The following is a 24,670-nucleotide window of genomic DNA, read 5'->3' on the forward strand; positions in this document are numbered from 1 at the left end:
AGATATCTTTGATGCCATTTTATTTTTTATTTTAAAATAATATTAATGTTAATATATATTGTTAAAACTTCTGTTGTATCCGATCATAGTTATTTGATATGATATTTAAAGAAATGATAATGTTGAATTATAAAAAGAATTAAAAAGTAGGACTGTATCCCATTATAGTTATTCGATATGATATTTAAAGAAATGAAAATGTTGAATTATAAAATAATTGAAACAAGCCCATTAATTTTCTTTTTAACTTATTATTATTATTATTATTAATTCTACAAAACTTTAGTATGATTAATTTTGAGACAAATAGGCTATAGTTTTATAATTTTAATCAACAACAATATTTATCTTCAATTTTTATTTTTGGATGAATTTATTTTTTATGGTAGACATGAAAATTATATGGATAATATGAAAAATAATATTTTATTAAAAATTATTTTTTATGAACGAATAAAATGTATATTATATTTTTTTAATAACATATATGAAGACTTATCTAACTTAGAAATACAATACAAATTAAAGAAACCCATTGTTTACAAAATCAATATATTATCTTATAAAATACCATATCAAATATTTTATTTTTGTAACTATTTCTAAAACTTGTAGTATTTAAAGAGTTGTAAGTAATAGTTTAAAGTTAAAGAGAAGTTGCAATTAAGCTCTAACTATTTGTGACACAAAGACAATAATGTGATGAGCTCTAATAGTAATTCATCATATCCGAATAAGAATCCCACATTAATATTTAATGGGGCCGAAGCCGATCCATATATGATTAAATAAAATCATTCACCTTCGAGTGAGAAATAATAAATAAATTAATATTAATAATATATATAAAACCTCGAATTCTGCTATCCTTAGATTCCATGAAACAGTAATTCAAAGAAAACCCTACAACCAATACTCATTCAAAATATATATATATATATAGCTCAGTAATTTATTTCTTGAACCCTAGTTTTGCTTTCAACCCTCACTCTCTCACTCCTCCACTCTCTCTCTCTCTAGATCACAAATCATATATATATATATATATATAATTAGATCGGGCAATAATTATCAAAAAAAAATCAATCGATCAATGGACCCAATAGCCCAACAAATGTTGTCCCCAACCACCACCGAAACCGCAGGTTTCACCATCACCACCGTTCCTCCGGCGACAATCGCCGCCGCGTCGTCGTCGTCGGCGACGGAATCTCCACCCAGATCCTCCACCGGCGGCGGGTCCCTGAGCCGGTACGAGAACCAGAAGCGGCGCGACTGGAACACGTTCGGACAGTACCTCCGCAACCACCGGCCGCCGCTGTCCCTCGTGCGGTGCAGCGGCGCGCACGTGCTGGAGTTCCTCCGGTACCTGGACCAGTTCGGCAAGACGAAGGTCCACAAACCGGTCTGCCCGTTCTTCGGGCACCCGAACCCCCCCGCCCCCTGCCCCTGCCCGCTCCGCCAGGCCTGGGGCAGCCTCGACGCCCTCATTGGCCGCCTCCGGGCAGCCTACGAGGAGAACGGCGGCGATCCCGAGGCCAACCCTTTCGGGGCCCGCGCCGTCCGCCTTTACCTCCGGGAGGTCCGGGACTCGCAGTCCAAGGCCAGAGGAATCAGCTACGAGAAGAAGAAGCGGAAGCGCCGCCCCCCGCCACCGCCGCCGAATTAACACTATTCAGCTCGCCCAGCCCTTTCTATTAATAGTAATCTTCTAGAAGCCGTCTGGTTTCTGAATTAGGTAACCTTTGTAATTTGCGAATTAGATTTATTGCAGTCAGTTTATGCTATTTTTAGTGAAAATTATGGTTACTAAATGTTGGGATTTTGTCGCCAGGCAATTTTATTGAATGGAGACTCTATTTTAATATAATTATAATTAAATAAATATATATATATATGTTATGTGCCCTAAATTATTATCCCTATCTATATATCTTCTTTGAAGATTTTGGTAGGTTTTGCTTTTGCTTTTGCACCCCTATTTTTGGTAAGTCTTTGGTAAGAATTTATTTGGAACGCAGCTCTGATTTTTCAAGGCGATGATGGAAATAAAAGTAAACTTCCCATTTTTAGAAGAAATCAATTTCTTACACACATATATATATATACATACAGATCTCTCTCTCCCTCTCTCTCTCTCTCTCTCTCTGGCATTTGCATATAATATACTAAGTGACAGATGATTCTGACTGAGATTTTTGTCACAGAGTCATGTATGTGTCATTCTGATCAAAAGCCATTTATGACCACAAGAATACATTTCTTGCTTTGCTTCTATATATATATATATATAAGTAGAGAGAGAGAGAGACAGAGAGAGAGAGAAGGGGTTCAGTGCTGAACTTTTCTTACATGTTCTTCGAGTAAATTTTTTTTTTAAAAAAAAAAGAAAATGGGAAATGGGTATTGGCAAATTATAAATAATAGAGATAAATTTGAAAAGCAAAAGGATGTTACACTTTTGCAAGAATAACTTGTCAGCGTTGTCTACCATAGCACTAAAGCTTGTCACCATTATTATTATTATTATAATATAAAAAATAAGTTATACTATCTCCCTCGTCTAATTTTATACTAATTTATTATTGTCTACTTATGTTGAAAGACAAGGTAGTGATTACAGAATTAAATGACGAAAAATATATAATATTTTGTAAAAAAATGTAATAATATTATATAAAAGTTATATATATATATAAAAAAAAAAAAAAGAAGTAAATTGAGCTTGTTTATCCCTTTCCTTTATTTTTTCCCTTTCATCCATAGACATATACTATAATGATAAAGTTCTCAATTATGTACATATATTATATATTTATATACAAAGTTTTTTGAATTAATTAATGGGATGAGTGTAGAAAGAGTAGTAGATTCTTACTTAATTTATTTAATTATATATATATATATATGCTGTAATCAACAGATCCAAATCTATTATGAATTAAGCAAATCTTCTTGAAAAATCTGTAATTAGATTCAGGAAAGTAGATTCGTTCGATATATGCACAAGACAAAAAAGATTTTTCTAGTTTAATTTAAAAAATAAAAATAAAAATTGCAGCATTAACTGTTTCTCAACTTATTTTTTAATTTACTTATAGGGTATGTTCAGTTGAGTGTTTGGATTTTGATATTTGAATAGTAAAATATGATGTAATATAATTAAGTATTGATGTGATGTTTTGAATGTAAAATTAATTTTTAGTGTAATATAAAAAATAAAAAATAGATATTTAATTTGATATTTTTTGGAAAAAAAAAAATTAATGAATAGTAGAAATTGGGAAGAAATTTTCAAACAAACACACCCTATTCATTCTTCTTTAATAGCACTATAGTAAATATATTCATTCAATCTCATAAAATGTTCACTTTTATTTTCGTATGTCCTACATAATTTATTTCATATTTTTTTTGAAAATGATTATACAATTTAATTATATTTAAAATTTTTTAATTTATAATTTTTTAATTTCAAGTAAACTATTTAGTAATCTTAATTTAATATATAATTGTTTGTATTATACAATAATTATTTTTATTAATATATTTTTTAATTAATTACTAATTATACTCGTATTTACCATAGCACTAATATGGACAATTTTAGTAGAATGGAGGAAGTATTATTTTTATTAAAAATAATATAATACTTCCTCGTTCATCTCTAAGGGTCACATTTACCTTTTATATAATTGTACTTAACATTAAAAATATCCTTATATTTGTATAATTGTTTGTACAAATGTCCTTCTATTATTATTATAAGACACAAATTAAAATATTTTTGTATTTTTTTTCTTAATTTATACTATATTTTAATATAATAATTAATATTCAAAGATCAACATGCAAAAAGTAAATGAGACTCTTAAAGTCGGACGGAGGTAGTATTATTTAAATGTTTTACTTCAAAAATGTAATATATATATATATATACATGTAATAATAATAATAATTATTATTATAATAATAATAAAATTGCAAGTGTACAAACCCTACTTTTCAATCAGTTAATTCATTAGGATTAAGTTTACCGCAAAACATGTTGTTAAGGCTCTAAAAAATAAGGTCTGCTTGTTTGTATTTTCATCAAACCCAATAATATTTATGTTTAATTTAAAATATCACATGAAACTTATTAATATTCAAAATATCGTAGACAAATTTTTCATTAAAAATATTATAGTACTCCCTCGGTCCCACGTTGGATATCTGGGTCACTGTAGATACGGGAATTTATGATAAATATAACTAGTAGATAATTAAAAATGTATTAGTGAAAATAATTATCCTATAATATAAATAATTGTAGATTAAGATTAAGATAACTAATTAATTTAATTAAAATTAAAAAAAATTAAATTAAAAAATTTAAAATGAAATTAAAGTGTATAATCATTTTCTAAAAAAGAAAAGTGACATGAGATATGAGATATGAGACGGACAGATAAACGACAATATATACATGGTAGGTGGAATGGAGACAGTATAAAATATTTCTTCTTCATTCAAATTCGTATTATTTTTAAAACAACAAAATATATCCAAAACATCTTAAAACACAAGTGTGTTTGTTTGTTTCTTCATTCTTATTATTTATGTACTATGCAATTTGTAGTAAAATTATTTTTCATTGGAAAAATCATATCATAAATTTATATTTTATTTACAGTATTATTTCAAAAACATTTTTTCTTTTTTAGCATTGAGGGTTTGTTTACTTATATACTCCCTTCGTTCCAATATAATAGTCTTGTTTACCATTTTTGTCCGTCTTAAAACAATAGTCTCATTTCCATAAAAAACCATATCACCATAAAATTATCTCTACTTTTTCATTATTATTACACAATTGTCATTACTTTTTACACTAATTGTTACGTATGAAATTTAGAATTAGGTTAAAAAGCCCAAGGTAAAAGAAAAAATGGGCCTGGCAATAGAGTTGATTGAACTGGTTGAAGGACACCGTGGGGAACTCAAGGAAAATAGGTTTATTTCTAAGAAAAATACAGGTCGGGAGGTCCTCAGGACGGAAAGACCTCAGGTCGGGAGGTCCTCAGGTCGGGAGGTCCTCAAGACGGAAAGTCATAAGGACGGAAAGTCCGTAGGTCGGGAGGTCCTCAAGTCGGAAAGTCCGCAGGTCGAAAAGTCCTCAGGACGGAAAGTCCTCAGGTCGGACAGGTCGGGAGGTCCTCAGGTCGGGACTCTGCGGCTGGACCAACAAGTCAGATGGTTTGCAAGTCGGGAGGATTGGCAGTCGGGCCAAAAGGGCGGAAGGTCTGTGGTCGGCTCAAAGAGTGAAATATAGTGACAAATTTTGGTCCGCTGAGGACACGTGTCAGCAGGAGAAGGGTTGGAAGACGGTTGGAAAGGAGACGTTGTAACCGTTCGGGCGACGGTTTTCAGTACAGTTTCCCAGGGAATATTTAAGGGTTTGGATTTTTCTGGAGAAGGCATCTTCAATCAACTTCAACAAAGCAAAGTCAGATTTGGGGATCACCACTTTAAATTTCAGTCTTTTATTTTCCAGTTTATTTTCTGTACCATACAGTGTTTAGAGATTCCTAATCTCAGGAACTAATTAATCAAGTTTAAGGATATTTTCTATATCTTTGAATTTTACTTTATTTTTGTTGAAAAATTACATCAACAAATTGGCGACCACAGTGGGAGCAAGACAAAATTGCTCATTCCAATTCCGGCGATAATTTCATACGTCTTAGATCCGGCCGTATCATCGGAAGGGTCCATATGGCAGGTTCACAACCTCAATCATCTTCGGCACCGGTGGGAGAATCCGTTCCACCACCTATTGTGCCAAATGCTGGGGAAATCCCACAACCACCAACTGATTGGAGGTCTTATGTTCAACAAATGAACGACCAGCAAACTTTGGTTATGCAAAACATGTTGCGTGAGCAACAGAATCTGATGCAGAACATGTTAGATCAAGCACTGTCAAGGGTTAGTCTTCAACCCACTCAAACTCCACCAGGAGTATCACCATCCAGACTACAGGCAAATTTCGCAGGGCCATCATTCGTGGATAGTGCATTTCCAAGTGCCACAAATCCCAACCGAACGGATAGGGGAAAATCTCCTCTGACTTTTCCCAACACTGTTCCGCTGGGACCAAGGGTTTCCAGTCCGCAGCCGAACAATACAAGGGAGGACAGGCCTGGAGGACATATACATGATCCTATTCATATTCCTGTGCAGGATCCTTTCCATGTTCCTGATCATCAACGCTTTCATGTAGATCCTGATGAGATTGCACATATATTAAGGGATCAGTTTGGGCTAACTCCTCAGATGGCTAACCGCCCTGCATATCAGAGACCTTTCCCAGAAAGGATCATTAATGAACACCCCCTCCCAAGGAATTATCGACCACCCGATTTTCATGCATTCTCAGGGGAGGACGGATCTTCCACCATAGAACATGTTGGTCGATTCACAGTACAATTGGGAGAAGTTGGTAATAACCCTTTTTATAAGTTGCAACTGTTTGGTTTATCTCTTACTAGAACAGCGTTTTCGTGGTTTGCAAGTCTGCCTCCTGGACAAATTCAGACGTGGGAAGGACTGGAGATGGCATTTCATGCCAGATTCTTCAATCCTTTACCAATTGTTTCTTTAACTGATTTACTAGAATTGAGACAGTATCCAGAAGAATCTGCTTCACAGTTTATAGAAAGGGTGCGATTGATGAAAGGGCGATGTCCTACGGTAATCAGTGAGAAAGAGATGACCAATTTAGTGGTCCGAAATATGCATACTCGCTTAAGAAAGGCACTCACTGCACTGGATGTTGAGGATTTGGCAAGTCTTGCATCTAAGGCTGGACGTTTAGAGTCTTTGTTCAGAGAGGAAGATCAGAATAACAGGCGTAATAGAGGCCAACATATGGCGAGTATGGGAACAGAAACATGTGACTTTGATTTTAATCAGTCAGAAGAGATGGCAGCCGAAATCCTTTCTGGAAAACCTTATGTATGCCCCAAATTGAAGCCAGTACCAGGATCTGAAGGAAAGGATCAACCGACGTTTGATAGTTCGAAAGCTGACGAAATCTTTGATATCTTGTTGACTGATGGCCAGATCCGTATTCCAAAGGGGCAAAGATTGGCCACTAAAGAAGAAATCAAAGGGAGACCATACTTTAAGTGGCATAATTCTTTCACACACAATACAAGTCAGTGTACTCATTTCAGGAAGGAAATTCAAAAAGCCATCAAGACAGGTCGGCTCAAGTACATCACTTTAGGTGTAGACCAGCAACCGTTTCCGAAAGTAACAACGGCAATGGTTGACATACAACCAAGTTCGGAAACAGAAAGAAAAAATTCGGCCAATAGTGGACAAACAGGGGAACGAACTCAGGCAAGCCCCGGAACAAAAAGAGGAAGTCAGCCAAACAGTGGCCGACCGGAAGAAAGACTCAAAGTTTGTGAAAAGCCAGTCGCTGAAAAATGGGACAATCCAGACGGTTCTTTTAATGTGGAGGTGAAAGAAAAGGTTCTAGTGCGTGACCACCCGACCAGAAAAACAGGGTCAGTCGGAAACAATTGGGCTCGAAATAAAAAGCCTTTACCAGTTGATATAGATCCTCGTTTCCCAGGTATGAATCGTACACAGATTCGTAATGCCAAACGCAGGTATGCTGCGAAGTATGGGAAACGAGTTCCTTCAACAAAACAACTAACCGACGAACAAAAAGCAGCCGACCACTCGGCAGGAGATCAGTCCGTTAGAGTCTTTTCAACAGAACAAACAACCAACGAGCAGGGAGCAGCCATTCAATCTCCAAAAAATCGGTCCATTCGGGTCTGTTCAAGAAAACAACCGAACGACGGATTAGGCGTTTCGGAGTATACCAAAGGAAGTTCGTCGGGACAGGGGAAAGGTAAAGGAATATCAGATGAAATAATTAGAGGTTTTAGATGCCAACATTGTGAACGGATCAACATCAATCCATCTCCTGAAGAATTCCGTATAGAATCTTTGACGATTCAATCTCAGAGTAAGACAAAGGAAGAAGTTGTAACTGCAGAGGAAAATTCGAGATCCGTTAAATCTCGTCTAGGGCCACGAATCCCTTGTCGAATGACAGAGTTTAATCAGATGAAGGATGAACCGATGTGGGCGAGTCTGGTAGATGATCCTACGGACGAACCTTTATGGGCAGTCTTGGCAGATGACGAATTGGAGGAAACAGAGTGGGCAAAGGCTTCAGATCCCGAGTCTCAGTCGGAGACACCTTCGATAGTGTTTCCTCCTATTCCAGAGGGTGCGATCTCCCATTTGAAACCTCTGTATGTTAATGCTCACATTTGCGGGAAACCAATCACAAAGGTTTTTGTGGATAATGGAGCAGTCTTTAATGTTATGCCATTGAAGACTCTCAAGAAGCTAGGGAAAGGAATTCATGATCTGTCTCCTGTGGAATTCGAAATGACAAGCTTTACAGGGCAGCCGACCAAGCCTGAAGGTATGATGGTTGCCACAATTGAAGTCGGACCAAAAAAGATCTCCACTGTTTTCTTTATTGTGGATGCAGATACTACATACTCTCTCTTGCTGGGGAGAGACTGGATTCATGCCTCTCAATGTGTGCCATCAACACTGCATCAACAATTAATGTTCTGGGAAGGAAATCAGGTCTTCAAAATGGAAGCAAATGACAACCCATTCGATGTATCAGAACAAGTTGAAGAGTCAGTTTTTTATTCCAGTCATTTGGCTCCGATGTCTCAGTTATATATGGCCAGGGAATACCCAAACAAGGGTTATAAAGTCACTGGCCAGAACTCGATGTTCTATTAAAAGAACAACTTTATTGTATGGCTCATGATAAAGCCACACCTATTCTCGTATAATTTGTCTGTTATGGGTGATACAAGTTTAGAAGTATGTAGTTCTCTTATTAATAAGTTCTATTTAAAGCAGTTATTACATAAAGCAGAAAATAGTAAAGAGATTCTTGATGTTCACCTCCAAGAAGATGAACAATTTCGTTGGCCTGATTTATTAGAAAAAACAGAACCAACAGCTTCATCACAAGACCCATTATTGGAGTTTAATTTAGGAACCGAATTGGTTCCAAAAGTGATCAGGCTAAGTGGTTATTTGTCTGAAGAGCAACAAACAATGATGCTCGAAGTTATTAGAAACAACATTGATTGTTTAGCATGGGATTATTCAGAAATGCCTGGTTTGAAAAGAAGTCTAATAGAGCATCGATTGCCTATCAGGGAAGGTTGCAAACCTTATAAACAACCCCCAAGGCGAATGAGCCCGGATTTGATGCCTCAAATCAAGGAAGAAATCCAAAAATTTCTCAAAGTGGGTTTCATTCGGCCTTGCCGTTATGCGGAATGGCTAGCTAACATTGTACCAGTGGTCAAGAAAAATGGTAAGATCAGGATATGCATCGATTTCAGGGATTTGAATCTAGCTACCCCTAAGGACGAATATGTGATGCCTATGGCCGACATGTTGATTGATGCAGCAGCAGGGCATAAAGTCCTTAGTTTGATGGATGGTTATGCAGGTTATAACCAAATATTTCTGGCAGAAGAAGACATTCCTAAGACAGCATTCAGGTGCCCAGGGGCTTTAGGTATTTATGAATGGACAGTCATGCCATTCGGGTTAAAGAATGCAGGGGCAACTTACCAAAGAGCCATGAATTCAATCTTTCATGATCTAATTGGTAAATCTATGGAAGTTTATATTGATGATGTTATTGTCAAATCCTCCAATTTTAACGAACATTTGAGAAATCTTGAAGAGGCATTCGAAAGAATGAAGAAGTACAAGTTGAAGATGAATCCAACCAAGTGTGCTTTTGGAATATCAGCTGGGAGCTTTTTAGGATTTTTAGTTCATGAGAGAGGAATTGAAATCGATGCTAATAAGGCTAAAGCCATTCTTGACAGTCGGTCACCCAAGACGGTTAAAGAAATTCAAAGTCTTTTGGGTAAGGTGAATTATTTGAGGCGCTTCATCTCTAATGCTGCTGGCAAGGTCAGACCAATTACTAAATTGTTAAAAGCTGAAAAAAATGCTTTTGAATGGGGTCCAGATCAACAGACGGCTTTAGATGCCATCAAGCAAGCATTGGTTCACCCTCCAGTCTTAATGCCTCCTAAACAAGGTCGGCCGCTCAAACTTTATTTGGCAAATACACATGAAGTGGTTAGCTGTTTATTGGCACAGGATGGTGATGACGGGAAGGAAAGGGCGATTTACTATCTCAGTAAAACCCTTACAGGACCAGAACTGAATTACACTATGCCAGAAAAAATGTGTTATTCATTGGTCTTCGCTTGCACTAAACTCGAGCATTATTTGCTGCCCAGAAGAATTGAGGTCATATCAAAGGTGGATCTCGTCAAATTGATTTTACAGAGACCTACTATGAAGGGCAGACTCATGAAGTGGGCCATCAAATTGGCTCCTTTTGATCTCCAACATTCCTCTTTGAAGGCAATTAAGGGACAAGCAGTAGCCGACTTCTTAGCAGAATTCTCACAAGTCGGATATTCCTTTTATGATAGTGTCCGACCACTCAGTTGTTCATCATATCTGAATAATCTACAGGTCGGATGTGTGCCTTATATAAGTACCAGAACATGGTTGATGTTCTTTGATGGTTCCACCTCTGGAAACAAATCAGGAGCAGGGGTCTTTTTGCAAGGACCTGACGGTCAAAAGATCAACTTACAACTACGATTGGAAGCCATGACCCATAATTCGGCAGAATATGAAGCTTTAATTTTGGGTTTGGAGGCTTTAATAGCTAGGAAGGTCCAGTCTGTAATCATAAGAGGGGATTCTCAACTAGTAATCAACCAGGTAAACAATCAATATGTTTGCAATTACCCTCATCTTCGCAGATACATGGACATTGTGGGTCGGTTACTGACAAAAATCTCAGAAGTAATAATTGAGTTCATTCCAAGGAAAGAAAACCAACGTGCTGATGAGTTGGCTCAAAGGGCCTGTAAAGGAATTCTGGAGGATATGTGTTCGGAGGTCAAATCAGACATAGAAAGAAAGACAGACCAAATATGCGATCGAATGGTCGGACAAGAGACTGTCGGACAGGAGCCCGACGGCGTAGTTACAGTCGGACACAAAGATACTAGTGAAACAGCGACCGATTGGAGAACAGAACTTATCATGTATTTACAAAATCAAGGTGCGAATGTTTCAATTGCGATACGATTGAAGGCTTTACGTTTTCAATTGATAGATGGAATTTTGTATAAGAGATCATTTGAAGGTTTACTTTTAAAGTGTTTGGGGTCTAAAGAAGCTCTAGAGGTAATGACAGAAGTACATAGTGGGATATGTGGAGCTCATCGGGCAGGTCTGAATATGAGATGGGCCATTCATCGTTTGGGTTTTTTCTGGCCAAAGATTTTTGAAGATTGCATACAATTTGCCAAAGGCTGCCAGGAATGTCAGAGACATGGAAATTTAAACCATTTGCCAGTAACCGAATTGCAATCTTTGGTAAAACCATGGCCTTTTAAATCATGGGCTATGGATATCATTGGTAAGATACATCCTGCTTCATCGAAACACCATTGTTTCATATTGGTCGCGACTGACTACTTTACCAAATGGGTAGAAGCAGTTGCTTTGAAAAATGTAGATCAGAAAGAAGTGATAGACTTCGTTTTGAACCAAATTATTTACAGATATGGTATTCCTCAGTCTATAACAACCGACCAGGGCCTGGTTTTCACAGGGGAAAAGTTCTCTAGTTTCTTGGCAGAATTTGGTGTCCGATTACACCATTCGTCACCTTATTATCCCCAAGCCAATGGACAAGCGGAAGCAGCAAATAAGATCATTATTGGGATTATAAAGAAGATGGTTGAAGGGAACCCAAGAAAGTGGCATTTGTTATTGTATCGGGCTTTATGGGCACACAGGAATACCAGAAATACGGCCACAGGGTTCTCACCGTACCAACTCACTTTTGGCCAAGATGCTGTTTTACCAGCCGAAATCCGAGTATCGTCTGGCCGAACAGAATTTACTGATGGTGATCTTACAAAAGAATACCAACAGCTTATGTTGCAACAGTTGGAGGATTTGGATGTTAACCGACTCCATGCAATAGGTCAAAGTGTGAAACAGAGTGGAATCAGAGCAAGGAATTACGGAAAGAAAGTTTTTTGCAGGACATTCCAAAAGGGAGACCTAGTCTGGAAGACCATTCTTCCTACATATAAGAAAACTGACCGATTGGGAAAGTGGTCACCGAATTGGGAAGGACCATACATTATTCAAAAAAATATTGGAAATGGCGCTTTCATTATTGTAAATCATGAAGGTAAGAGAGTACATGATTGTATTAATGCTAAATATCTGAAGAGGTATTATCCTGCCTTTTCAGATAACAAAACTGCATGAAACAAAATATTATTCAGAACCCATTTATGGGGTTCGAACCTATTTTAAGGTTCATTTCTGTTAGTCGTCATGTATTTGTGGGAGGTATTCTGCCTCTGGATCAGAATTTTCATCCCAATGATTGGATATTAGTTCTGGTTCTTCATCGATAAGATCTTCCAAATCTGGTCGGTACATCTCCCATTGGCTTTGCATTTCGTCTAAATCTTGATTGGTACGTGCTTGCATATCTGTTATGGCTTGATATTCACGGTCAACAATGGTACGCAATCTGGAAAAGATTTTTCGTTGATCGGAAAATATATTATCCCAACCAAGGTCTGGAAGTATGGTTGCTGCGTGATGTTCAATCAATTCCATGTGATGATGGAGGTCAGGAATGCGGCTAAGGATGTCACGAAGAGTTTCATGCCCCTCGATGATTTTTTCCATTAGGCGGATGACGCGATGAATGGTTCTTCTACCTCGTTGGGAGAATCGGAATTTGAAGTCTAGTTGCTTGAGTATATGTAACAAGTCTTCTGCATGGCCACCAACAGGGTGATTACCTACAAAGAAGGGTTGAAGAACACCTTCCCAGTTGCTTGATGGAACATGAGGTCGGTCGTTCGCCATGTTTGTTAACACTTCAAGTGTTTTGGTTTTCAAAATATGCCTTGGAATTTGGTGTGTTTCTTAATATGTGAGAAACATTGTTCTTGTAAGGAAGGAGTTTGTTTCGGTTCCTCAAAAGTTGGAAATTGGAAGGTGATCCTTGTTTTGAGAGAAGAAGGAAAAATATATTACTAAGTCAAATTATATTACAAAGAGGGAAGTATTACAAAAGTGCCCCTAGGGCAGTTTTTATATTTGTCAATTTGACCTCATCCCTGGATAGCCTTCTGGTATTAGCAGCCGTCTGATATCTTCTGATAAATTGAGATCGAGCTTGGGTTTTCAGCTCTTGATCCAATTCGGCCTCGTTCTTTGTATACCTCTCAAGCAGACGCTGCTCATTGGCAATTTGACTATCCAGGATGGACTGTTCTTTCCTTAGCTCCTGCAATTCTGCCTCCTTTTTCTGAATGGATTCATCAACTAGAGCCTTCGTGCTAAGGAGACCGCCCAACCTTCCAGTAGTTTGCTGAAGAGATTCTCGGGTCTTAGCCAAAGAATTCTCCAGTGTTGTTTGATCGAAGACAGGCTGAGGCGTTTCGGCTGACAGGAGTCCGATAACTAACACTTCAGTCTTGAGCTTAGTAAGTCTCTCCATCAGCCAATGCAGAATGGGGACGGCTGGCGATTCCGTCGGAGTGTAAAAAATAAGGCCACCAACCGTCTGAATGAGTTTGTCCAAGAAGTCGGATCTTAATTCTGGAAGGGGACGGTTAATGGCCTCGGTGAATATAGTTTGGGCCTCCGCTGGAACCGGAACAGTCGATAGGATAGCTAAGTCAAAAGGCCCCTGCAAGTCTTACAGTTTCAATAAGTATTCCAAAGGAGGTGCAAAATTATTTAGGAACGATTGAGTAAGATATATGTTACCTCTGGGCGAACTGCTGTAATTGAAGGGGGCAACAATGAGGTCGGTCGAGTAGGGCAGACAGCTGGTATAACAGCAGCCGATTCGTCGGCTGCTGCGAATGGTCGCTGAGGTGCCGACCTGGGTCCCTATGGAAAGTAGTATATAAAACAGTTAGTATTTTTAGAAAGAAATATTATGGCATGAATTGGTTTAATCTTACCAAATTCACAGAAGTCTCCGAATCGGACGAAGAAATTTCTTCTATTTCTGGAGGTTGGGCTGCCACAGGTGGTTCTTCTGCCTGCCACTCGATTGCTGGAGGTAGGGCAGCTGCTGGTTGGGCGGCTGCTGGTTGGGCGGCTGCATCTAGGGCCACTGCAGCCGGTATCTCAGGAGCAACTGGGATAGCCGCAGCTGAGGTACCTTCGGCTTCCAGCGCGGCCGCATCCGATTGGACTATTTCAGGATCAGCAGCAGCAGGGATGTTGTCTTGAGGGTCAGCTTCGGCAAGGGCAGCCGGTTCTTCATTCGAAATGGGTGAGTCTGATGCCATGTATGGCGGTCGACCCATCTGAGAGGTAGTCCCCTCGCTGTTTGAAGAGACCCCTGCTGCTGATGCGATTGGCGAAGGTGTCTGTGAAAAAGTATGGAAATGTTGTTGTTAAACACACCAAGGTTGATCATTAGAACCCTAAGTATTGCAGATGAGAGGACTTACTGGTTCTATAGGCAGTGCTGGTAAAGATTGCCTCCTGGTCGGGTGCCTGGTCCGACCGCTCCTCGGCACAGGAGGAAGAGTTTGCCTCATTGTCAGGTCCTCCGCCCGACTGCTCATTGGCAAAGCGAGAGGTGGAGTATGGGTTTGGAGAGGAAGTGCCTGAAGTCAAATGGAGATCAACATTTAAAGTTTTGCAGAAAAAATGACAAGTTAAAGTGCTAATTGATTACCTGAGACTGGACCAAAGGGACAATTGATTGGTCGGCTGGGGCTGGCGTCGTTTGTGTGGTCGGTGCTACCAAGGTCGGTTCTGGTGAAAGAAATGAGAGAAATCAAAGTTAAGATATATTGAAATGGTTCAAGGTTTTCAGAAAAAATTACCTATTCGGGGTCGGGTCCTTGTTGACGTCCTAGTAGTTCCAGGGGCCGTCGGAGCTTGCTGGTCGGCCCCAGAGGTCGGAGGTGTTTGAAGCTGGGAAGTTTTCCTTTTCCGCATTGGGACGCTAGATCCGACTCCCGGGGCGGCTGTTTGTTGCTGAGTGCTGGTATGTCTAGCTGCCCCTAGAACCAATCCTTGGGGGGGAAGGAGTACGTTCAGCAACCGATCCTTATCAGGGGAAATCAGGGCCCATACAACCGACCACCATTCATTGAATGTATTCACAGTCTCAGGGTTGGGGCGGAAAGGAATATAAGAATTGGAAACTATATACGTGGTGAGCTGGGAGATATAAGAAGGAATTGAATTAGGTAGGACCCGTCGGTCAGGACTTTGAAAAATTATATGAGGACAAGTGACGGGTCCAGGGATACCTTGGCAGCAGCCGAACTGGCGCGCCATGAATTGAGGTTCGTAATTAAAGGTGTAAAAAGTTTTTTGCCCTTTTTTATCAAGTTTTTTACTGCTAAAAAGAGACCTGGGTTTGAGGGCAACGTCCCAGGCGAAAGGATAAGTGGGATGAGGACAAGGCTCAGGAGTCGGAAGAGGATTTGGTGCCGGAAAGGGCCAAAAGTGGTCGGGAGCATAACCCGCATATTTTTTATACATATAAAATCGAGAGTTATTGCGGGTATCTGTCAAAATTGTGGTTATTATTGGGTCGGAGGATTGGAGTTTACTGCGTCCTAAGCAGAGTCGGTTGAGGGCTAATCCCAAATGTTTCTCGGATATTGGACTAGTGGGCGGAGATCCTAAGTTGAACGCGTCGGGGAAGTAAAGACGGAACCAAAGTTCCAAAAACCATAAAGGACCCGACGCGGCAGTGTCTAATTTTCTATTATCATTATCTGTTAAACGAAGGCTAACTCTAGTGAGGCCTTCAAAAAGATTGGCTAAAAACAGAGTGCCGAGGGAAAAGAACCGACCTGACGCGATATGAATGGCCAGGTCGAGGTGAGAAGAAAGGACGCATTTAGAAGGGGAAACAATGACGTACCTACAAAGCCAAAAAAGAATGAAGGCAGTATGCTCCCGGTCGGTCACGGGGGTCCCTGGAGCCCCTTGCTGGTCGGTCGCGAACTTTGTCCAGCCCCATTCCTTCACGCTTTGTAAAGACCACCCTAGATGGTCTTCTGGTGGCTCCTGCCCATCTAGGGCTCCCATCACAGGGTCTTCACCCACGACTGGGAGATGAGCGATCATCGCCACATCTATGAGAGTCGGACCAAAGGGGCCCGACGGTAAGAGAAAAGTCCCATTTTCCGCATTCCAGAAAGCCGACATGGCTAGGAGCACCTTCTCGTGCAGATTGATCGGCATGGTGGACAATAGAATCGCTTGGTCGATTTTTTGAGATCGCCATTGGGTCTGGAAGTGTTCTGATACCCGTCGATACCAATAGCGATAAGGATCTTTTGGGTCTGTGAGATGGGTTTTGATGCTGTCTCGAATGTGAACTGCTTGGTAAGTAGGGTTGTTGACGGCCAAGGAATTTCGGGATTCCAAAACTTCCCTCATCCGATTTGAGTCTTCGGGAGTGGTGCAGTATGGTCGGATGGTCGGAGTTAGCACTTTCGAGGCTGAAAACGGGCCCTCTGGGAGGGTTCCGTCGAAGGGAAGGGCAGGAATGTATTGATTCGCCATGGTTAGAGTGGTTGAGATTGTGATTCACAAAGGCTCGTATTGAAGAAAGGGAAGTTAATCAGGAGTGTTGCAGTAACTGGTGCAGTTGCTAAGGGAATTTTTCAAGAGGGTTGTGATTTATGAACTTCCAAACGACGATTGATAAATGGCGTTTGAAAGTCCCTTGGCGGCGGGCAAGTTGTTACGTATGAAATTTAGAATTAGGTTAAAAAGCCCAAGGTAAAAGAAAAAATGGGCCTGGCAATAGAGTTGATTGAACTGGTTGAAGGACACCGTGGGGAACTCAAGGAAAATAGGTTTATTTCTAAGGAAAATACAGGTCGGGAGGTCCTCAGGACGGAAAGACCTCAGGTCGGGAGGTCCTCAGGTCGGGAGGTCCTCAAGACGGAAAGTCATCAGGACGGAAAGTCCGTAGGTCGGGAGGTCCTCAGGTCGGAAAGTCCGCAGGTCGAAAAGTCCTCAGGACGGAAAGTCCTCAGGTCGGACAGGTCGGGAGGTCCTCAGGTCGGGACTCTGCGGCTGGACCAACAAGTCAGATGGTTTGCAAGTCGGGAGGATTGGCAGTCGGGCCAAAAGGGCGGAAGGTCTGTGGTCGGCTCAAAGAGTGAAATATAGTGACAAATTTTGGTCCGCTGAGGACACGTGTCAGCAGGAGAAGGGTTGGAAGACGGTTGGAAAGGAGACGTTGTAACCGTTCGGGCGACGGTTTTCAGTACAGTTTCCCAGGGAATATTTAAGGGTTTGGATTTTTCTGGAGAAGGCATCTTCAATCAACTTCAACAAAGCAAAGTCAGATTTGGGGATCACCACTTTAAATTTCAGTCTTTTATTTTCCAGTTTATTTTCTGTACCATACAGTGTTTAGAGATTCCTAATCTCAGGCACTAATTAATCAAGTTTAAGGATATTTTCTATATCTTTGAATTTTACTTTATTTTTGTTGAAAAATTACATCAACACTAATATACTCACAGGGCAAAAAAATCATTTATCCTTATTTTTTACCAACTATCCATATAATATCAATATTTTTTAAATCTTGTGCCCAACATAATAAAACTATACTTTTGGGACGGAGTGAATATTTTTTTTTTCTTATTTTTTACTATCTATTCTAATTTGCTATTTTTATTAAAGGAACATTACTTTCAACCCCAACTCTTTTTTATAATGATTATTTTAATAAAAATTATATAAATAAAAGTACAAAATAAAAATAAAAACACAAGTAAAAAAGCCCTTGTAAACATCCAAAACACTGAAAAACACACCCTTAGAGAAGACTCGGTTTAAGTTTTATATTTAAATAATATTTTATGCCATGTTTTGTGAGAAAACTTTTTTTTTTTTTAATTAAAGAAACATACCGTGAGAATTTGTTTACTTTGTGTTTTATTTTTATTTTGATTTTTTTTTTAGGTAAAATCATTATTAAAATATATTTCCTTCGTGCACAAACTAATGTTCTACTTTCCTATTTAGGACGTCCAACAACTATTGTCTTATTTCCTTTTTTAAACACAAATTTTACATTTTTACCCTTCATTCATTTAATTTCTACCGTAGGTAAATTTGTCCATTCATAAAAAAAGACAATCACCTAAAAAAACCGTGCTAATATACTTTAGGACCATATAAATTGGACGGAGGAAGTAATATTTTATATTAAACAAATATTTAATATAATGTTCTTTAAAGAAAATTCAAATATTGATAAATAAAAAATTGAAAAAGAATATCAATTCAACGTGTATTTGTGAGATTTTATCCCGATTTTACTATTCCAATTTTCTTTTCTCTCTAAAAACATCAAATCAAATACTTATTTTTTATTTATTTTCCTACACTAAAATCTAATTTTATATTCAAAACATCACATCAATACATATTTATACCACATTAAACAACAATTTCAATTCAAAATTTTATTATTCAAAATCAAAATCCCAAAACCAAAACTTCACAAGTAAACACACTTTATTATGTATACATATATATATTTCCTCTCAAAATAATCAAATTTAACTCTTTTTTTAAAATTTAAAATATTATATCAATTTATTATTATTATTTTTTAATTCTAATTCTCATATATATCAACATCTACTTATATTACATTAAACACATATTTTTAATTTAATTTTTTACAATTTTCAAACCCCAAACTACAAGTGTGTATTCTTTTTGCATTTTGTTTTTTCTAACACATTTTTTCAAAAAACTAATATATTGCACACATTCATTATTTTTATATTATTTATAGAATTTCTTATGCCTCACATAAAAAAAAAAAAAAATTATATCATTTTAAACTATTTCACAAAACAAGCACACCTCAGAAATCTCCGTATTCTTATGTGCATTGCGTGCTATGGCTGCAAAATTAAAATTTGATCATAATTTTTTAATATTGGTATAAAATTTGTCAATTCTCCTCGTGTATTCGCACAACTTGCTATATATGTGTTAATTATGTGAATGCGACTATTTTTCAACGGTTCGAGATCAACATATTAAATAGAAGCAAACAACACATAATAATATAATATGTAGTATATATTCTGACAACACATAATATAATTCTACATAGTACAATATGTTATTAATTTTAACATAATAAATTAAACTTATTTATGCAGCACAATATAATATATAAATTGTACTAACGCATACTTTTATATGATACAATATTATATTGTACTATATAAAAACATATACATACTACGTTGATTATAAGTGCAAATTGAATTTCAATGCTAATTTGAACAAATAAACATTCTAACCGCTACCTTTTTCAAATGTTGTGTCACCCTAATATATATGCAAAACTAAATAAATTTTAATTAAATACATTTTAATTGATTTTTATTCTTATTTTTTTTTAAAATTCTTTTAGCATTCACTTTTAATTTTCAAGATCACATAAAATATTTATTTTTTTAAAAAAATATCATATGCAATAGCTATTATCTATATATATATATATATATATATGTATGTGTGTGAGTGTAGAACACACAAGCAAACAAACCCAATTTAGTTTACTTTTTTGAAAAGAGTAGAAAATTAATAGACTTAGAAATAAATTGCAATGCATCTCAATATTGAAATTATAAATGGGACCAATAAATAAATGAATTGATAAGTCTACAAGGCATCATATTATATATATTATCTAAAGAGAAGATAGCATTAAACCAATGGAGCATTCTCACATGAACCCAATTTTGAACAGTAGAATTCAGTTAGGTATTCATTAAAAGCTATTTATTTTTATTTTACTATATTATATAATAATCCATATTTGGAAGAAAAAAGAAGAAGACGACAAAAAAACCTAAATATATTTCGTGATATCCATAGATGTTAATTGTTGGTATCCAAGAAACACATGTGGTCTAAATTTGCATGGAGCCTTGCAACTAGCTACATTTCATATATATATATATATATATATATATAATACGTACCATTATTGATTTTGAACCGCTGACATCTTCTGTCCCGAAAATAAATCCTATTTCTTTATCCTCATACACATAATATATACATACACATGTGTATGTATAATATATATATACACGTGTGTATGTATATATATTATGTGTGTAGAGATAGGAAGATAGAATGTGTTAATGGGACAGAGAATCCGGTCTGGATTTTGAAGGGTTTATTTCTTTTGCTCAAAACTCAAGTTTCTATTATTTGAAATTTGTTAAGCATCTCACCATATATTATATTAATATCAAACTCAAATTAAAATTTTTTCAAACCCACGTCCATCAAAAGAAACATAACATTTCTTGATTACTTCATCTAAATTTCAAATAAAGTTGTCCCTATCAAACTTGATCATTAACTTCTCTTTCTCAATGTGATCTTTATCTTCCCGGCCAATTATGTTTTCTCTCCATAAGTTTAGGGTATATCTTAAGATTGTAGATAAGCAATTTTGGCATAAAAAAGATAAAAATAAAAAATTGTACATATTATTGGTATGATGATCAGTATTATGACAATCAATTAAATTCTAATAAAATCTCTCTCTCTCTCTCTCTCTCTCTCTCTCTATATATATATATATATGTAATATGTAATGTTATGGATGAATTTGTATATAAAAAGGATTGTGTTCTTATATGTTTTTTATTATCTATTTTTGTTTTATTTTGTTAAAAATATCAGATTCAACATATATTTTCTAATAAAACATCACATTAAACTAATATTCACCTAAACAAAAATAAATAAATAAATAAAACGAAGGAAAAAAAAAACACACTCTAAAATAGCCTCTTTTATTTTAGGGGTAGATACAATTTTGCATTATAACATATTGTTGACATTAGCCATTGGGTGTGTTTATCAAACTTTACAAAACTTTTATTATTCATTAAATTTATTTTTTCCCCAAAAATATTAAATTAAACATTTATTTTTTATTTTTTTTTATTATACTAAGTATTAACATCTATTTACATAATATCATACAATTATTTTAATTCAAAATTTTTATTATTCAAATCCAAACTTCCAAACAAACACAAAGGTTTCATTTGGTTTGATTATATAATTTGGATTCAAGGGTTAATTTTCAACAAAATAAAATTGGATAATCTTTGGTTTGATTATATAATTTGCAGCTTCTGTTGCTATATAGAGTTACAGACATATTATGGTATTATTCTATAACTTACTGTCACAAAATTGTCACAATTTAAGAAAAAGCCACCAGCAAAATTCCACGGAAACGGTTCCGTATATTTTTTCATGATTTTTTAGTAAAAAGTTACTAATTTGTATTAAAAGCGTAACTTTTTTTACAGAAACTATAGCCTAATTTTCTAGTAGTGTAATATATCTGAAATTCATTATTGTATTGTCAAATTGATTCGACAAATTAAACTATTTGAAATTATTTTAAGCCAATGTAAGGTGTTAAGTTGTTTGTAGAACATTCATCATCATTAATTGTAAAAAAATTAGGTCTCCATTAATATTGTATGTATGTAATTTTTACCTTTATTGGGTGCAAAAGGCCAAACTACCTTTATTATTTGTGTTTGTATTTTTTGTTGAAACAAAAGTTGTATGTATATTCTGTAAAATTAAATAATTTCTTCATTTTTTTTTTTATTTTTTTTTTAGTGAATCGTAGGAACTAGACAAAAATTTAATGAACTCAATGATAATTTTGTTGAATAGTACTTATGGTGTTTACCTTTGTCTACCCCTCAGTGTGTGTGTGTTTTTTTTTTTTTTTTTTTGTTTAAAAAACAATTGAGTTGAGTTTGATATTAAAATAATACTCCTTCTTTCTCACTTAATTTGTCCACTTTTTTCATATCTGTCTATCTACATAAATTGTCTTTTATTTATTTGAAATATAATTATACATTTTAATCACATTTTAAAATTCATAATTCATATTTTTTATTTTAATTAAACTATTTAATCATCTTAATCTTAATTTATAATTATTTTTATTATATCATAATTATTTTTACTGATACATTTTTTAATTACTTATTAATTACATTATACCTAAAACACCGTGCCCCAGCTAAAGTGAACAAATTAGCTTGGACGGAGGGAGTACTTGATAAGATATTTTGTGAGAAAAAAAAAATTGTATTTTTTTTTTAAAAATACATAATTTAAATAGTAAAATTTAGAAGTTTAGTGCAAAAGAAACACACTTAAATATGTTAGACATATGTTTCAAATAATTTTAACACATTTGATCATATATTCAAATCTATTAATTTAATTTGTTTATTAAACCTTTAAATTAATTCGATTAATTGATTATCTTTATCAGGTAAGACTCTATTTATATAAATATTTTTAAAAATTTTTGACACTGTTGGTATGAGATTTTTATTTGTATATATCATAAATTCGCAGACAGATAAGATGACAGGTCAATTGCCTATGTCTTAGGACATGTCCAAATATTATTTGTCATTTTCAAAACTTGTTCTGTCAATATTTGATTGGCCAAAGGGAGTCTTGTTTATACTATATATACATGCTTCCTATGAATGTTTAGGTCAAACTTTTTGTCACGAAGGAATCGGTACTCGGCACTACCCGACTTCACGGCCGGCTTCTCCTTGATGGAGAGATGGCTTGCTTTATGGGCTTGGGGTATGGAGAAGTCTTCTCAACCCACTCGTACTTCAGCTTTAAATATCCGATCTTCATCACTTGAGAGAAAATCAGAGCATTTTAGTTAGCATTGTGTGATGTGAGAATTGAGAATCTTGAGAATCTACTTGAGGGGGAGTGTTCTCATTTCTTTTGAAGGTTTTCTTGAAAGGTTAGACCATATCTTGAATAGAAAAATTATGGAGGATTTCATCTATTTAGTTTGGTCTGAACCTCGTCGAAGTTGCTGCAAACTTGAAGCCAAAATGATATTCTGAGCATATTTCTGTTGTCTACTGTATCGAAAAATTGCCGAATAGTTTGTTTTGAAAAAGGGAGTTCCAAGGAGAGCTAAAGGAGAAAAATGTGACGAACTACCTACACTTTCGTCCCACCTTAGAACACATCCAATGGAGGCTGAGTCCATGCATACTTGCCTAAATAAAAGAAGATGCATATGTACGTGGTAGGGAAACCCATACATTAGATTGTTTGTGTTGTTGGAGTTTTTTGGAGTTTGTGGGATGAATCTTTGTATCTTGTTTTTTCCTTTCTCATAGTGGAACGTTCCTGGGTTGGTACCTCCCAGACGTAGGCTGGTTGAGGGCCGAACTGGGTCAACAAACTTCGTGTGCTGTTTGTTTCGATTCGCGCTGCACTGCATTTATTGGTGCTTGTTTGTCATTCGAATCTCAAGCAGAAAACACCACTATGAACACAACAAAACTTTTAGTTTGTCTTCCATTCCACTATATCATTCAAGAGTGATTCGGATTGGAGTTTAAGGTGTAGAAATACATCTTGTGGGACCGTCAATTTGTATCATAGCCAACTCTTGAAAAGACTAACGAAGATAGATCCACTCAAGAATGTCGAAGGATGGAAGCTCGACGTCAAGACCACCACTGCTGGACGGATCAAACTACCGCTAATGGAAGATGAAAATGAAAGTGTACATTATGTCCATCAGTGACAAAGCTTTGGATTCAGTCAGACTTGGATGAACGCTACCTATGAAAACTGTCAAGGCTGTCGAAGCTTTTGAAGGAGAAGCTGCTCGAGCTTCAGCTCAACTTGTTCCAAAACTGAATTTGCAGTACACTACTGAATAAAAGGAAATGAGCAATTCTAACTCTAGAGAATTTTAATGCGATATTCAATGGTGTTGATGAATCACTGTTCAGAATCATCTCAACATACACGATTGCAAAAGCTGTGTGGGATGCCCTGCTGGTGACATTTGAAGGTTCGGAAAATATTCGAGCCACTAAACTGCAAAATTGTAGAAAGTCAGTTTGATGATCTGAAAATGAAGGATGATGAGACTGTGTTAGACTACAACAATCGATTCAAAGACATCATCAACCAAGCTCATATGCTTGGCTTACTCTATAATGAAAGGAAGCTTATCAACAAAATGTTGAGAACGATCACAAACAGGTTTGCACCAAAGGTTGTTTGATGGAGAAAATCAAAACAATGTCGTTTGACGGACTGAGTGGGATCTTGCAAACATACCAACTGAACCATTTGAAACTAAAGCCAAATAAAGGACTCGCCCTCAGTTGAAGATGTTGACCCTGAAAATGAAGAAGAATAAGAGGTTTATCTTATCTCCAAAAGGATCTCCAGAATGCTACAGGACAGAAGAGCGAGTCAAATTAGGCAGAAAGGTATTCAGACAGGTGATCAACGGAGGGTTCGAACAACCAATAGACGACCTCCACATAATGAGCTGAAACAGAATTTTCAAAAGAAATCTGTTGTTTTAAGCCTA

General features: G+C 36.4%; 1 protein-coding gene across 1 annotated transcript; it reads left to right on the forward strand.

Moving 5' to 3' along the window:
* The first annotated feature begins 982 nt into the window (after nt 1–982).
* Nucleotides 983–1,917, forward strand: LOC127266553 (protein LIGHT-DEPENDENT SHORT HYPOCOTYLS 4-like). Its single transcript, XM_051296826.1, has one exon. It carries the CDS (start codon nt 1,094–1,096, stop codon nt 1,667–1,669), a length of 576 nt encoding a protein of 191 aa, XP_051152783.1. The 5' UTR covers nt 983–1,093; the 3' UTR covers nt 1,670–1,917.
* The last annotated feature ends 22,753 nt before the right edge of the window (nt 1,918–24,670 follow it).

This window comes from Andrographis paniculata, unplaced genomic scaffold, assembly GCF_009805555.1.
Source record: "Andrographis paniculata isolate CXL003 unplaced genomic scaffold, ASM980555v1 Contig76END, whole genome shotgun sequence".
Lineage (NCBI taxonomy): Eukaryota > Viridiplantae > Streptophyta > Magnoliopsida > Lamiales > Acanthaceae > Andrographis > Andrographis paniculata.